Source organism: Apiospora aurea (assembly GCF_038362705.1).
Source record: "Apiospora aurea strain CBS 24483 chromosome Unknown utg000007l_segment0_segment0, whole genome shotgun sequence".
Taxonomy (NCBI): domain Eukaryota; kingdom Fungi; phylum Ascomycota; class Sordariomycetes; order Amphisphaeriales; family Apiosporaceae; genus Apiospora; species Apiospora aurea.
This window is the reverse complement of record NW_027117394.1, coordinates 3,188,558-3,201,260: the sequence shown is the minus strand read 5'-3', so window position 1 is coordinate 3,201,260 and position 12,703 is coordinate 3,188,558. Positions and strand designations below refer to the sequence as shown.

General features: G+C 44.1%; 2 protein-coding genes across 2 annotated transcripts; one reads left to right on the top strand and one right to left on the bottom strand.

The window, feature by feature from the left end:
- Positions 1–7,879: 7,879 nt before the first annotated feature.
- PG986_011251 (uncharacterized protein) lies at positions 7,880–9,536 on the top strand (the record flags this gene model as incomplete). The annotated part of the gene is made up of 3 exons (XM_066847473.1): positions 7,880–8,001; positions 8,058–9,353; positions 9,401–9,536. The coding sequence occupies 3 exons, from the start codon at positions 7,880–7,882 to the stop codon at positions 9,534–9,536; spliced, it is 1,554 nt and encodes a 517-aa protein (XP_066696964.1).
- A 524-nt stretch (positions 9,537–10,060) lies between these two features.
- On the bottom strand, positions 10,061–12,515 carry PG986_011250 (uncharacterized protein; the record flags this gene model as incomplete). Its single annotated transcript, XM_066847472.1, has 4 exons — positions 10,061–10,203; positions 10,388–11,558; positions 11,696–12,028; positions 12,492–12,515. The coding sequence occupies 4 exons, from the start codon at positions 12,513–12,515 to the stop codon at positions 10,061–10,063; spliced, it is 1,671 nt and encodes a 556-aa protein (XP_066696963.1).
- Positions 12,516–12,703: the final 188 nt, after the last annotated feature.

The window sequence follows — 12,703 nt, the reverse complement described above, 5'->3', positions numbered from 1 at the left end:
AATTTATTAATATGAGAAATTATTAATAACTCGGTCGAATTATTAAATAATTAAAAATAAACCTTATTATTTAAATTTACGAGGTCGAATTAACTTAGCCGAACCTTTATCGAGAGGACGTAGCTAAGGCGCTACGGTATAAATAATCCGATAGATAATCCGATGATTATTAATACTAGTCGCGCCGAACTCGCGTAAAATTAATATTACCCGCGAAATAACGTCGCGGCGTATAATTAAAAACTTTAAACGCTTTAAACGCGTTTTAATAGCGAAAATAGCTTAAAAAGAGGTATTAAAAAAGGATTAAAGTATTTAGAAAAACTAATCGCTAATTTAATAGCCCTTAATAGTAAACGTAAAGAAATTTTTTAAGTAATTAAGGAATTTCGTACCGAAGCGATCGAATTATAATCGTACTTCGATAACGATAATAACGCGCCGATAACCCGCGGGGAATTGCGAAAGATAGTCGAAGAAGTTATTGTTTAAGCTACGTAAAATTTTAAAATTATATAAACTAAATTTTAAGCTTAAATTATATTTACGCTACGTAATAGCGATCCTATTATTTAGTAACCGAAAATTATCGTTTTAGCTCGCCGAAACCGCGAAGTAGTAATTAAAAGCGTAGATTAATTTAACGATATTTAAAAAAAGAGGCCAGTAAATATTATATAGAGCGTTAATATAGTAATCGGGTATAACGAAGTTATCGTAACGAGGAAACTATTTAACGGCGATATTGTTTTTACTTTTAAAAACGAAGCGAAGAAATATATAAAAAATAATAGATAAGTTTTAAACGTTTTCGGGATTAACGCGTAGTTTATTTATAAAGAATTCGTAGTTATCGCGAAAAAGGTTCTAGCGAAAAAGCTACGGGATACTTATAACGAAGCCGCGTTATTACGTAATTTATTCGTAAATAAATATAACTCGAGAAAAATTTCGAAATATAAGCGTAGCCTGCCGAAGAATTCCGAAATACGCTACGTTTCCCTTATTTTATATACGAGCTTTATTTAAATTGCGAAAGATTTATATAATAACGGTTTAATATAGAATTCCGAGATTTTCGATTACGAACCGTATAACGTTAACCTCTGTATTTAATAATATTACCGCTATTACGGCTACGGTTACGTAGTTAAGTATTATCGAAAGTAGTAGCGATATAGTTATTATTTTATAGTAATATATTTTAAAAGAGATTAAAAATGCCCCTAAAAAAGATTACGAGGTAGGAAACGTTGCGTTAATTACGGCAGGGAATATACGGCGTGAGATCGCGGTTACCCCGTAGCGATTTAGTAGAGAAAACGCGTAAAAAAAGCTTATGTTTACCGGTTTCGCTAGTTCGAAATTTATAGTACCGGCGATAGTTCGGTAGGAATAGGGCGTTTATTATTATCGACAACGTTTTTTATTAGCGATAAAAAAGGGTATATAGTAGTTTCGCGGAAAAGAGGCCGTTCGCGATTCGATTCGATAACGAGTAATTAAGGTAAAGAGACACGTTCGTAAAACCGGCGCGGTATTATTACTCTCTTATTAACGTAAAGTACTATTATAGTTTTATAATTATAAGTTTACGAATAATATATTAAAACGTCGTAATATTAAAAATAATAACGGTATTTACTTTAATTAATTAAAAAAAGTACGATATATTAATATTATAAAAAATATAAACGAACCCTCGTATATAGGCCGCGTATTGTTTAAAAATAGCTAAATATCGAGTAATTTACAGCGAAGGCCGAGCGGCTATTTATATATATAAACGTTTCGATATTACTAAGCTAGAAATTAAGGTAGGCCTCGATTAGGCTGCCGTTACGATACCGAGGGGAAAAAGTGGCCGCTTTACCGTATAGTTTATATATTCGCTAATTTAAAAAACTTTTCGATAACGGAGCCCCTTAAGCGATTTCGATACGATTTTATACCCCGGGCGATATTTATTCGTCGGAAATTTTAATATATATTACCCGTTTTAAAACGTGTATAGTAGGAAATCGTACGGAGTAAATAAATTTTTTATTTTTACGGATTAATGGAACTTAGAGTTAGTTACGCTATATAAAGAAATTACGAGACGACGTTACGAATAAAGAGATTTTACGTTAAACTTAGCTTAGGTAATACGAAAAACGATAATTTTATATAAAAGAAATCTTAGTTTAAAAGGTTTCGATTATAGGGCGTAGGTTATTTACGTCGAATTAGAAGCTAATTCGTTACGAGGTAGTAAAACGAAAGTAGAGGGATAGAATTAAACGATGTTAAATAAAGGGCTGGCACGAGCGGAAGCCGGAGTACGTTTAACCGATATCGCCGAGTTAATAAGCCCGGAAAAGCTAGATTAAGTTATCGATAATTTTATAAGCGACTTACGAAAAATTACCGATATAGTAGCCTTAAAAAAACCTTTTATATTAATAAAAGTACGCTTTAATGGTTACCGGAGGTTTAAAAAGCGTAAATTATAACGAAATAACGATACTAAGCTTATTTCGCGGTACTTTCGTAATATATTTAGAATTAATATACCGAGTTAAAAATAAACCTAGAAAAAATCGTTTAAAGGGTGAAAACAAAAAGCTGGCGCTACGTAGTCGCCGCTGCTTTTTACGATTTTAAAATATTTTAATCGCTTAAACGATAGGCCCGATTACGGAGCTGGACGCTACTATAAATAGCGGGAATTTTAAAATTACGACGTAGCGAAGGAGTTATTATCGAGGCGATAAACGGGGGATAAGGGAAAAAATCGATAACTCGGTCGAACTATCGAATAATCGAAAACAAACTTTATTATTTAAATCTACGAGGTCGAATTAACCTAGCCGAACCTTTATCGAGGGGACGCAGCCAAGGCGCTACGGTATAGATAATCCGATAAATAATCCGATAATTATTAACACCGGTCGCGCCGGACTCGCGTAAAGTTAATACTACCCGCGAAATAACGTCGCGGCGTATAATTAAGGATTTTAAACGCTTTAAACGCGTCTTAATAACGAAAATAGCTCGAAAAGAGGTATCGAAAAAGATTAAAATATTTAAAAAAACTAATCGCTAATTTAATAGCCCCTAGTAGTAAACGTAAAGAAATTTTTTAAATAATTAAAGAACTTCGTACCGAAGCAACCGAATTATAATCGCACCTCGACGACGACGATAACGCGTTAATAACCCACGGAGAATTATAAAAAATAATCGGAAAAGCTATCGCTTAAATTACGTAAAATCTTAAAACTATATAAACTAAATCTTAGGTTTAAATTATATCTACGCCGCGTAACAGCGATTCTACTACCTAGTAACCGAAAATTATTATCCCAGCCCGCCGAAACCGCGAAATAATAATTAAAAGCGTAAATTAATCCAACGATATTTAAAAAAAAAGGCTAATAAATATCGTGCAAAGCGTTAATACGATAATCGGGTATAGCGAAATTATCGTAACGAAAAAATTATTTAGCGGCAATATCGTCTTTATTTTTAAAAACGAGGCGAAAAAATATATAAAGAATAATAAATAAATTTTAAACGCTTTCAGGACTAACGCGTAACTTACTTATAAAAAACTCATAGTTATCGCGAAAAAAGTTTTAACGAAAAAGCTACGGAATATCTACGACAAAGCCGCGTTACTATATAGCTTACTCGTAAATAAATATAACCCGAAAAAAATCTCGAAATATAAACGTAACTTACCAAAAAATCCCGAAATACGTTACGCCTCTTTTATCCTATATACGAACTCCGTTTAAACTGCAAAAGATTTATGCGATAACGGTTTAATATAAAATTCCGAGATCTTCGACTACGAACCGTATAACGCCAACCTCCGTATCTAACAGTACTACCGCTACTACGGCTACGGCTACGTAATTAAGTATTATTAAAAACAGCAGTAATATAGCTACTATTTTATAGTAATATACCCTAAGGGAGACCAAGAATACCCCTAAAAAGAACTACGAGGTAAGAAACGTTATATTAATTACGGTAAAAACATACGGCGTAAAATCGCGGCTACCCCGTAACAATTCAATAAAAAAAACGCGTAAAAAAAACTTATGCCCACCGGCCTCGCCAGTTCGAAATCCGTAGCACCGGCGACAGCTCGGTAAAAACAGGGCGTTTATTACTACCGACGACGCTTTTTATTAATAATAAAGAAAAATATACAGTAATTTCGCGAAAAAGAGGCCGCCCGCGATTCGATTCGATAGCGAACAGCTAAGGTAAAAAAATACGCTTATAAAGCCGGCGCGATACCGTCGCTTTTTTATTAACGCAAAATACTATTATAATTTTATAATTATAAGCTTATAAATAATATATTAAAACGTCGTAATATTAAAAATAATAACGGTATTTATTTTAGTTAATTAAAAAAAGTATAATATATTAATACTATAAAAAGTATAAACGAACCCTCGTATATAAACCGCGTATTACTTAAAAATAGCTAAGTATTAAATAATTTACGGCGAGGGCCGAGCGGCTATTTATATATATAAACGCTTTAATATCGTTAAGCTAGAAATTAAGGCAGGCCCCGATTAAGTTACCGTTACGATACCGAGAGGAAAAAGTAGCCGCTTTACTATATAATTTATATATTTACTAATTTAAAAAACTTCTCGATAACGGAACCCTCTAAACGACCTCGATATAACCTCGTACCCCGGGCGACACTTGCTCGTCGGAAACTTTAACATATACTATCCGCTTTAAAACGTATATGGCAGGAAATTATACGGAGCAGACAACCTTCTTATTTTTACGGACCAATAAAACTTAAAGCTAGCCACGCCATATAAAAAAATTACGAAACGACGCCACGGATAAAGAGATTCCATGCTAAACTTAACCTAGGTAACACGAGGAACGACAATTTTATATAAAAAAGACCTTAGCTTAAAAAGTTCTAACTATAGGGCACAGGTCGTTTACGTCGAACTAAAAACTAACTCGCTACGAAGTAATAAAATAAAAGCAGAGGGATAAAATTAAACGATATTAAATAAAGGGCTAGCACGGGCGGAAACCGGAGTATGTTTAACCGATATCGCCGAGCTAATAAGCCCGAAAAAACTAGATTAAGCTATCGATAATTTTATAAACGACCTACGAAAAATTATCGATATAATAGCCCTAAAAAAGACCCTTTATACTGGTAAAAGTACGCCCTAGTGGTTACCGGAAATCTAAAAAGCGTAAATTATAACGAAATAATAATACTAAGCCTATCTCGCGGTACCCTCGCAATACACTTAGAATCAATACACTAAATCGAAAACGGACCTAGAAAAAATCGTTTAAATAGCGAAAACGAAAAGCTAGCGCTACGCAATCGCCGCTGCCTCCCACGATTTTAAAACACTTTGGTCGCTCGAACAATAAGCCCGATTACGGAGCTAAACGCCACCATAAATAACGGGAATCCCAAAATTACGACGTAATAAAAAAGTTATTAACAAAGCGCGAAGCCACGACGAAAAAGCTACGCTCTTTTCGAAAAAGTTCTTCCCTAACCTAGAAACCGACCTTATAGACTTAAATACCGTACCGAACCACGCTTTTAGCCTTACCCCTATCGAGGCAGAGGTAACGGCTAAAGAAATAAAAAATATTATTAAGTAAACAGGACCCTAAAAGGCTCTAAAGGAAAACTTTTTACCTCTTAATTTCTTTAAAACGTATAGGGAACCCCTTTTCCGAACGTTAGCCGGCTTAGCGACAGCGAGTTTCCGGCTTACCTACTTCCTTAAACGTTTTCGTACGGCAAAAGTTATCGTAATCCCAAAGCTAAATAAAACAGTAACCAAAAAACAGACACCTAATAAATAAAAACCTATTTTATTACTTAGTACGGTCAGGAAAATAATAAAGATAATTATAAACCGGCGAATTACCGGAATAACCGAAAAGTACTCGTTTTTATTTAAAAGCTAAATAAAAAACCGAACGTAACGGTTTACCGAGTTAACTATTCGACTAATTACCGACGTCGTCTATATAACGTAATAATAAAAAAGCGTCGCTTCCCTTCTCTAACTCAATATTAAAAGCGTTTTTAATACAGTTAATTATAAAAAACTAATTACTACACTTCGCGAAAAAGGATTACCGGATTAGGTCTACCGATAAGTCGAAAGCTTTATTACGAATAGATCAGTCTACCTTTATTTTAATAACAAGTTATTAAAAAGGATCCAGTTCCGCGTTAATATTTCGTAAAGCTCCCCGCTATCACCGATCCTCTTTATTTTTTATATCGCTATACTATACGAAAAGCTAAAAGCGCACGAATAGTTTATTATTATCGGATTCGTAGATAATACGAATTTTATTACCGTAAAGCTAAATTACGTTACGAATTACCGAAACTTAAAAAAAGCTTAAGAAATTTATAACCGCTGGGCATACACGAGAAAAATAAAGTTCGAACTTAAAAAGAGCGAGCTTATTTATTTTATTAAAACGCAAAAAGCTTATACGCTATAGGTACGCCTCAGAAACGTTACTATAACGCCGGTAACCTTTACGAAATTCCTCGGCGTCTAGCTCCATCGGAAGTTATAATAAAAGGACCACATTTTAAAAATTAAAGCGAAAATAATAACTTAAATATTAGCTTTTATTAAGCTCGTAGCGTTAGTTTAAGAATATTCGGTACGAAAAGTAAAAAAGCTTTATACGAAAATAATACGTAGCGTACTCGCGTACGGAGCGTCGGTTTAATATAGAGTAGGCGATACTAAAAAAAGCCAGCCTTTAGCCTTATAATAATCCAAAACTCCTATCTCCGAACCGTAATAAGGGCATATAAGGCAACCCTTTAATACTATTTAAAAATTAAAGTAGTAATTCCTTTTTTCGACCTCTATTTAAGTACGAAAGCAGTTAATTTCGAGATACGTACGGAGGCTACCGGGAAACTATAATTTTTACGCGGCGCTTATATAAAAGCGGTAGAGATTATTAATAAAGAACGTAGCGTAAAAAGAAAGAAATAAAAGAGACCTTAAAGGGCTACTAGCGAAGCCCCTATAATTTTATAGCTAAGCGACGCTTAATTAACGTTAATTAAACAATAATTAAATAATTAAACAATCGAATAAGCGTTTAAAAAGAAATAGGAATAAAAATAGTTTTATACCGTTATTTCGACGCGAGGCCGCCGCGAATTAGCTGTAAAATCGCCGTTAAACTAGGGAGCGTGCCGTCGTTACGACGATATGTTTAAGTACGAAATATCGGTTTTAATATAAGTATATATTAAAAGAATAGGGCTTAAGTCGTTCTTATTTATTTATCGGGTTTTAAACGTCCCGACGCCGCTATATTATTACGGTAAAGAACGGGAAATAACCGAATACTTAATTTTATATTATAAAGATTTCGAGGGAAAATAAGAGTAGTTAATAAAATAATTAACACCTAATCCGTTACGAACTTATCGCGATTTAACGGCGCTTACTATAGAAAAAATACGGCGAAGGTTATCGTAAAGTGGTTTTTACGGACCGGTCGACTGCCGCTATATAAATTAACAATAGAGATTAGGGGACCACTCAAACCTGGATAATTTTTTTAAGCCTTAAAGCAAGGGTTACTAGGCTGGTGGGTAAGAACCAGCATAGTAACGTCGAGCATGTAAGGTAGATTTTACGATATTAGCAGCGTGTATTTTTAGTCCAGCTTCGGCACGGTTTATTACACGAGGAACTAAATAGATATACCGAAGGCCTTCGGCATACGGCGTACTATTAATAATAATTATTAGCATTACTTAGCAAAAGTGGGTTTATTACAATATACATCCAGCCCATCGATTAGTATAAGCACGCAACAAATGCTTTTTCGGACAAAAGTGCGCAATGCATGGGCGAGCTCTGGCAAATTCCACTCCGGCAAGCGGCGGTCCGATGCCAAGGCAGATTTCCATGTGACCGGTGACAAGCAAATTGCAATCAAGTCTGGTACCTGGTCCAGGAGCTGGTATAACAAGGAGCGTATCAAGAACATCAAAGATCTCTGCGCAGAGCTGCCAGGATCTTCCTCTGGGTTCGGTTCGTCCTCGACTCCCTCGTTGCCAAATGGATCGACGGAACGTCATACAACGAACTCCACCATACCGCCGAGCGCATGCCGCCACGGCTAGGCGGTCAAAACGGCCTGTTCATGCGCATGCTACAGTCCGTGAGGCTGGAATACCTCGAGGAGGGTACGAGGATCTTCCAGCTCATACTGCATATGCGGAAAACTTGCTTTCTGAAAAACCAAAGCGGTGGGAGCAACATCACCCACGTCTTTCTGGCAGCCCGAGGCCAGGCTACCACGAACCGGTACGACGCCGCGACCGACCGTGACCTCCTCGACGCGACTCGGCACAAAGCTCGGCTGGCAAGCCGCTGCGGTCGGCTCTTGGAAACGCGCCCCGAAAAGCCAAAAGGAGTCATAATATGGGAATATGACCACGTAGCCGTTGTTCATCTGACGGTCGCTGATTTCCTAACACGCGGCTACGTGGCGCGCTATCTTGGCAAGCATGGCGGGGATATATCGACGTTCGATCCGTACCTGGCTCTTGTCGACGGCGCTATCCGCTACATCCAACTGCAGCCTGGCATTGTGCAACAGTGGATGAAGGATGGGTTCGCCGTAACGGCGCCACTGCACGTCATGATGTACGCCGCGTTTGCCGCCATGAAGGGCGCGGACCTGGATCAGCACGTCGCTCTCGTTGACCTCTTCGATCAAGTTCTTACCAAGGTTCCTCTCATGATCCCGTACCGGAAGTTCATGTCGCAGGACGAACGGCTGGAGAATGCCGAGCTGTGGACTTCGAAAGGTTACCCAGGCCCAGAGACCCAGGCCGAGATGCCAAGGCTTCGAAATTACACACACTATCTGGGGCCCCCGGTTCGTAGCTTCCTCGACTACGCCACAGTGTGCGGCCTCACGCGCTACGTCGATCAAAGGCTTCGCCTGCTTCGCCCGGACCACCGGAAGTCGGAGGCATCCAAGCTCCTGGACCTGCTCCGGGAACCGTTCTACGATGCGTACCGCGGAATATACCGCACCTTTTGTGGCCACCGTACCGTCCGGATGCTGCTCAGCCACGGTGCCGCGCCCTCCTCCCGCAGCTGGTGGATCCTGATCGAGGCCGGATACCACACCGGATCGGCCGAATCTTCCGATTACCGCCTACGTCATCTCGGGCCTGCCCCGCCGCCCCCGTACGGCCGCAATGCCGGAGCCCGCAGCCCCATTTCTTCCCTCGCCGACTTGGGCCCCCGATTGCTGCTATGGGACGACCCCGCAGAGTCGGGCGCGTGGTCGGGCGCTCCCACATGTAGTTCCAGGCGTGGAGCGCCGCGTTCGGCGTGCCCTCCCACCTTCCGCCGCTCACCATGGACTCGTGGCTGGATCTGGTGCGCGGCTTCGTCGACAACGGCGGCGTGGACATCATGGCCGAGCCCCGGGACTTTGCCGAGTGGAACGACTAGGCGGGGTCATGTCGCGTGCACGAGCGGCCGATTAAGGCCGCCGAGATGATCAACCTCTGTTTGCAGAGGGAGTTCGGGGCCACCGAGGGACAGGCGGAGTGGGCGCAGCTCATGGCGGAGTATGGAGTTAAATTTACTTATGAGAGGCAGCCGGACGACACGTGATGGTTTTGTGTTTCGCGGTTTAGGTTGGTCCGGGTCGTTGGTATGCTTTTGAGAGCTTTTGTGTCATTGGGGATAATAACCGGCTTTGAATCACTTGCCTCTGAGTCGGAGTTCCCAGCTCCGGGGGTTGAGATACTAATTGCCGAAATCAGTTTTAATGAATCGCAATTCTTTTTCGCAAACTAGCTAAAATAATATAGCAAGATTAATGCATTATATTAACCAAGAATTCCATGTCACATTCATCATTATAACAAAAGTCTATTAGAGAAGTCTATAGGGTCTATTCAGAATCAAAAGAACAAAAATTCAACTGGTATCTTTTCTTGTCTCCTTCGCCCGCTGTGTTCAAAAAGCATTTAGTTGTACACATTGTCGATGATGTAGGCGATGCCCTCCTGGCGGTAGTCGTCCTTGGTGGTGTAGTAGAGGTCGGTGGTGTTGACGTCGAAGACGATGTCCTGGGGCTCGCTGCCGGCGTATAGGGGCCAGATGGGGTCTGCTGTTTTGTGGGAGCACTCTTTGTTAGCCGCTTGTTAGCACTCAACTTCGTTTTCTTTTCCTCGTTCCGAAGTCATGGGAGCGACACAGGAAAAGAGAAGAGATATAAAGAGAGCGCACCAAGTAAAATGACGCTGCAATAAGATGGGAGGGAAGGGAAGCGAAGGGGGAGATGAAGGACTTACTCTTCTTGCTCCACGCGTTGGGGTCCGCGCCGTTGACGAAGGCGACCCACATCTTGCTCATCATGTCGGCGAGCTGGACGTAGGTGTCCGGGCGGTTGGCGAACGGGCTGGCGGCGCCGTAGCCCTGGCCCGCGACGTTGTTGAAGACGAAGGCGACCTCCTGGAAGTGGGTGGCGCCGACCTCGGCGGGGATGCCGTTGACGTGCAGGTTCCACAGGTACGAGTAGACGGCCTGGCCCGCGGCGGCGTACGTCTGCGCCAGGAAGCGGCGGCCGGAGTGCTGCTGGAAGTCGCCCGCGAAGGCCGCCGAGCGCTTGAACTGCAGGCCGTAGGGGATCTGGGGGAGGCGGCCCGTGATGAAGGCGGGGATGCCCAGGAGCGGGTCGTCGGGGTAGAGGAGGGCGAGTTCGGCGACGACGTCGACGCCCTTCTGGGTGGAGGCGGCCACGAAGCTGGTGAAGCCCAGGTCGGTGTCGATGCCCCTCTTGCCGTACGCGGTGCCCTCGTCGAAGTTGTTGCCGAGCAGCAGCGGCACCTTGGCGAACTTGCCCTCGCGCAGCAGGTTGGCGCCCTGGGCCGTGATGAAGTCGCCGTCAATCACGGCGCTCAGGGGCGGGGTGACGACGCCGTTGATGGCGCCGCCGCCGGGCGCGGTGCTGTTGAAGAGGGCGTTGAGCGTCTCCCAGGGCAGGGCGCGGAGGCAGCCGACGCGGTCCGAGGGCGAGGCGGAGCCCGAGGCGGCGTCGCAGCCGACCTGGGCGACGAGGGCGTCGAAGTAGGGCTGCCACTCCTCGGCGGTGCCGAAGATGGCGACGGGGCTGCCGCTCTCCATCATGGCGCCGCGGAAGAGACCCTCGCTGTTGCCGTCGTAGGCGATGAGCTGCATGCCGACGGAGCGGGCGCCGGCGGACTCGCCCCACAGGGTGACCTTGTCCTTGCTGCCGCCGAAGGCGCCGATGTTCTCGTGGACCCAGCGGAGGGCCTGGCGCTGGTCGCGCAGGCCCAGGTTGCCGGCGCCGGCCTCGGCCAGCTCCGAGGAGTACATGAAGCCCCAGTTGTTGAGGCGGTAGTTGATGGACGCGGCCACGATGGGCGTGCCTTGCTTGACGGACTGCTCAACGATGTAGGTCAGGTTGTAGCGTTGGTCCGAGGCGCTTCCCTGGACGTAGCTCTGTTACGCATTGATGGTCAGCAAAAGGGGACAGTACAGTGCGGCATCTCAAGACCATACGTCATCGTCACTTGATCTCTTTGGACGACAGTCTCGACTCGTGGATACCTATGCAGGGTGGAAGGGAAGAAACTTACACCACCGTGGATCCAGACGGTAACGGGCAGGTTATCGCCCTCCTTGACGCCGGCGGGGCGCACGACGTTGATGGTCAAGCAGTCCTCGCTGACCCAGTTGCCGTTGTTCATGGTGTCGGAGCCGTAGCCGATGCACATGGGCCCGTAGGCCGTGGCATCCCGATCCGCGAACGTCTCGGCCAGGGGCTGGGGCGGCGCGAAACGCAGCGAGCCCACCGGCGGCTGCGCGTACGGCATGCCCAGGAAGAAGTCCTGCTTGTAGTACTCGTTGTGCACGCCGTGGTAGATGCCGCTGGCGAGACGGACGGGAGGACCAGGGGGCCGCCCGGGGGCCTAGGGGGCCTGGGGGTGGCGGCCCATCGGTGCCAGGGGGAGGCGGCGGTCCTCCAGGAGGTCCGCGGGGGCCTGGCGGTGGCACAGGTGGCGCACCGGCGACTTGGTCGACAAGAAGACAACCCGCGGCAACGGCGGCGCACGCCAAGCGGGTGAAGGAGTAAGCCGACATGGCGGGCTTTGCTTTGAGTCACGTCACGCAAAAAAAAAAAAATGATCGACAGATCTAAGCGAGAGACAGGTTGAGTGACGCAAGCGAGGGGGGTATAGAACGGAGGAAGGAATAAAGTTCGTGATTTCAGCTCAACTTCGGGAACGTGGCGGCTCTAGAAGTAGTCGATGCAGGCCAAGCGAGAGGGTCCAATGGTTCAGCATGCTAGCCCCCTTTCCCCTACTCTGGTCTGTCCCTCGGCCGAGAGCGAAATGGGATGGGGGTGAAAAACGCCATCCCAGGACAACGCACAAATTCAATGGTCTGATGGGGCATGGCGGAAATTACGGGTTTTTCGTACCTGCATCACCTGAGCCAGTCCGCCATTGCTTCCTTCAGGGCCTGGCCGCGGCATTGGGGCGGGCCGTTGGGCTTGGTGCTGCTGGTGTTGCTCTCGTTCTTTGCTGGCCCCCGCTTGCTTAGACAGGATCGGACATATGTGCGACTCTTCCCAACTGCCCGTT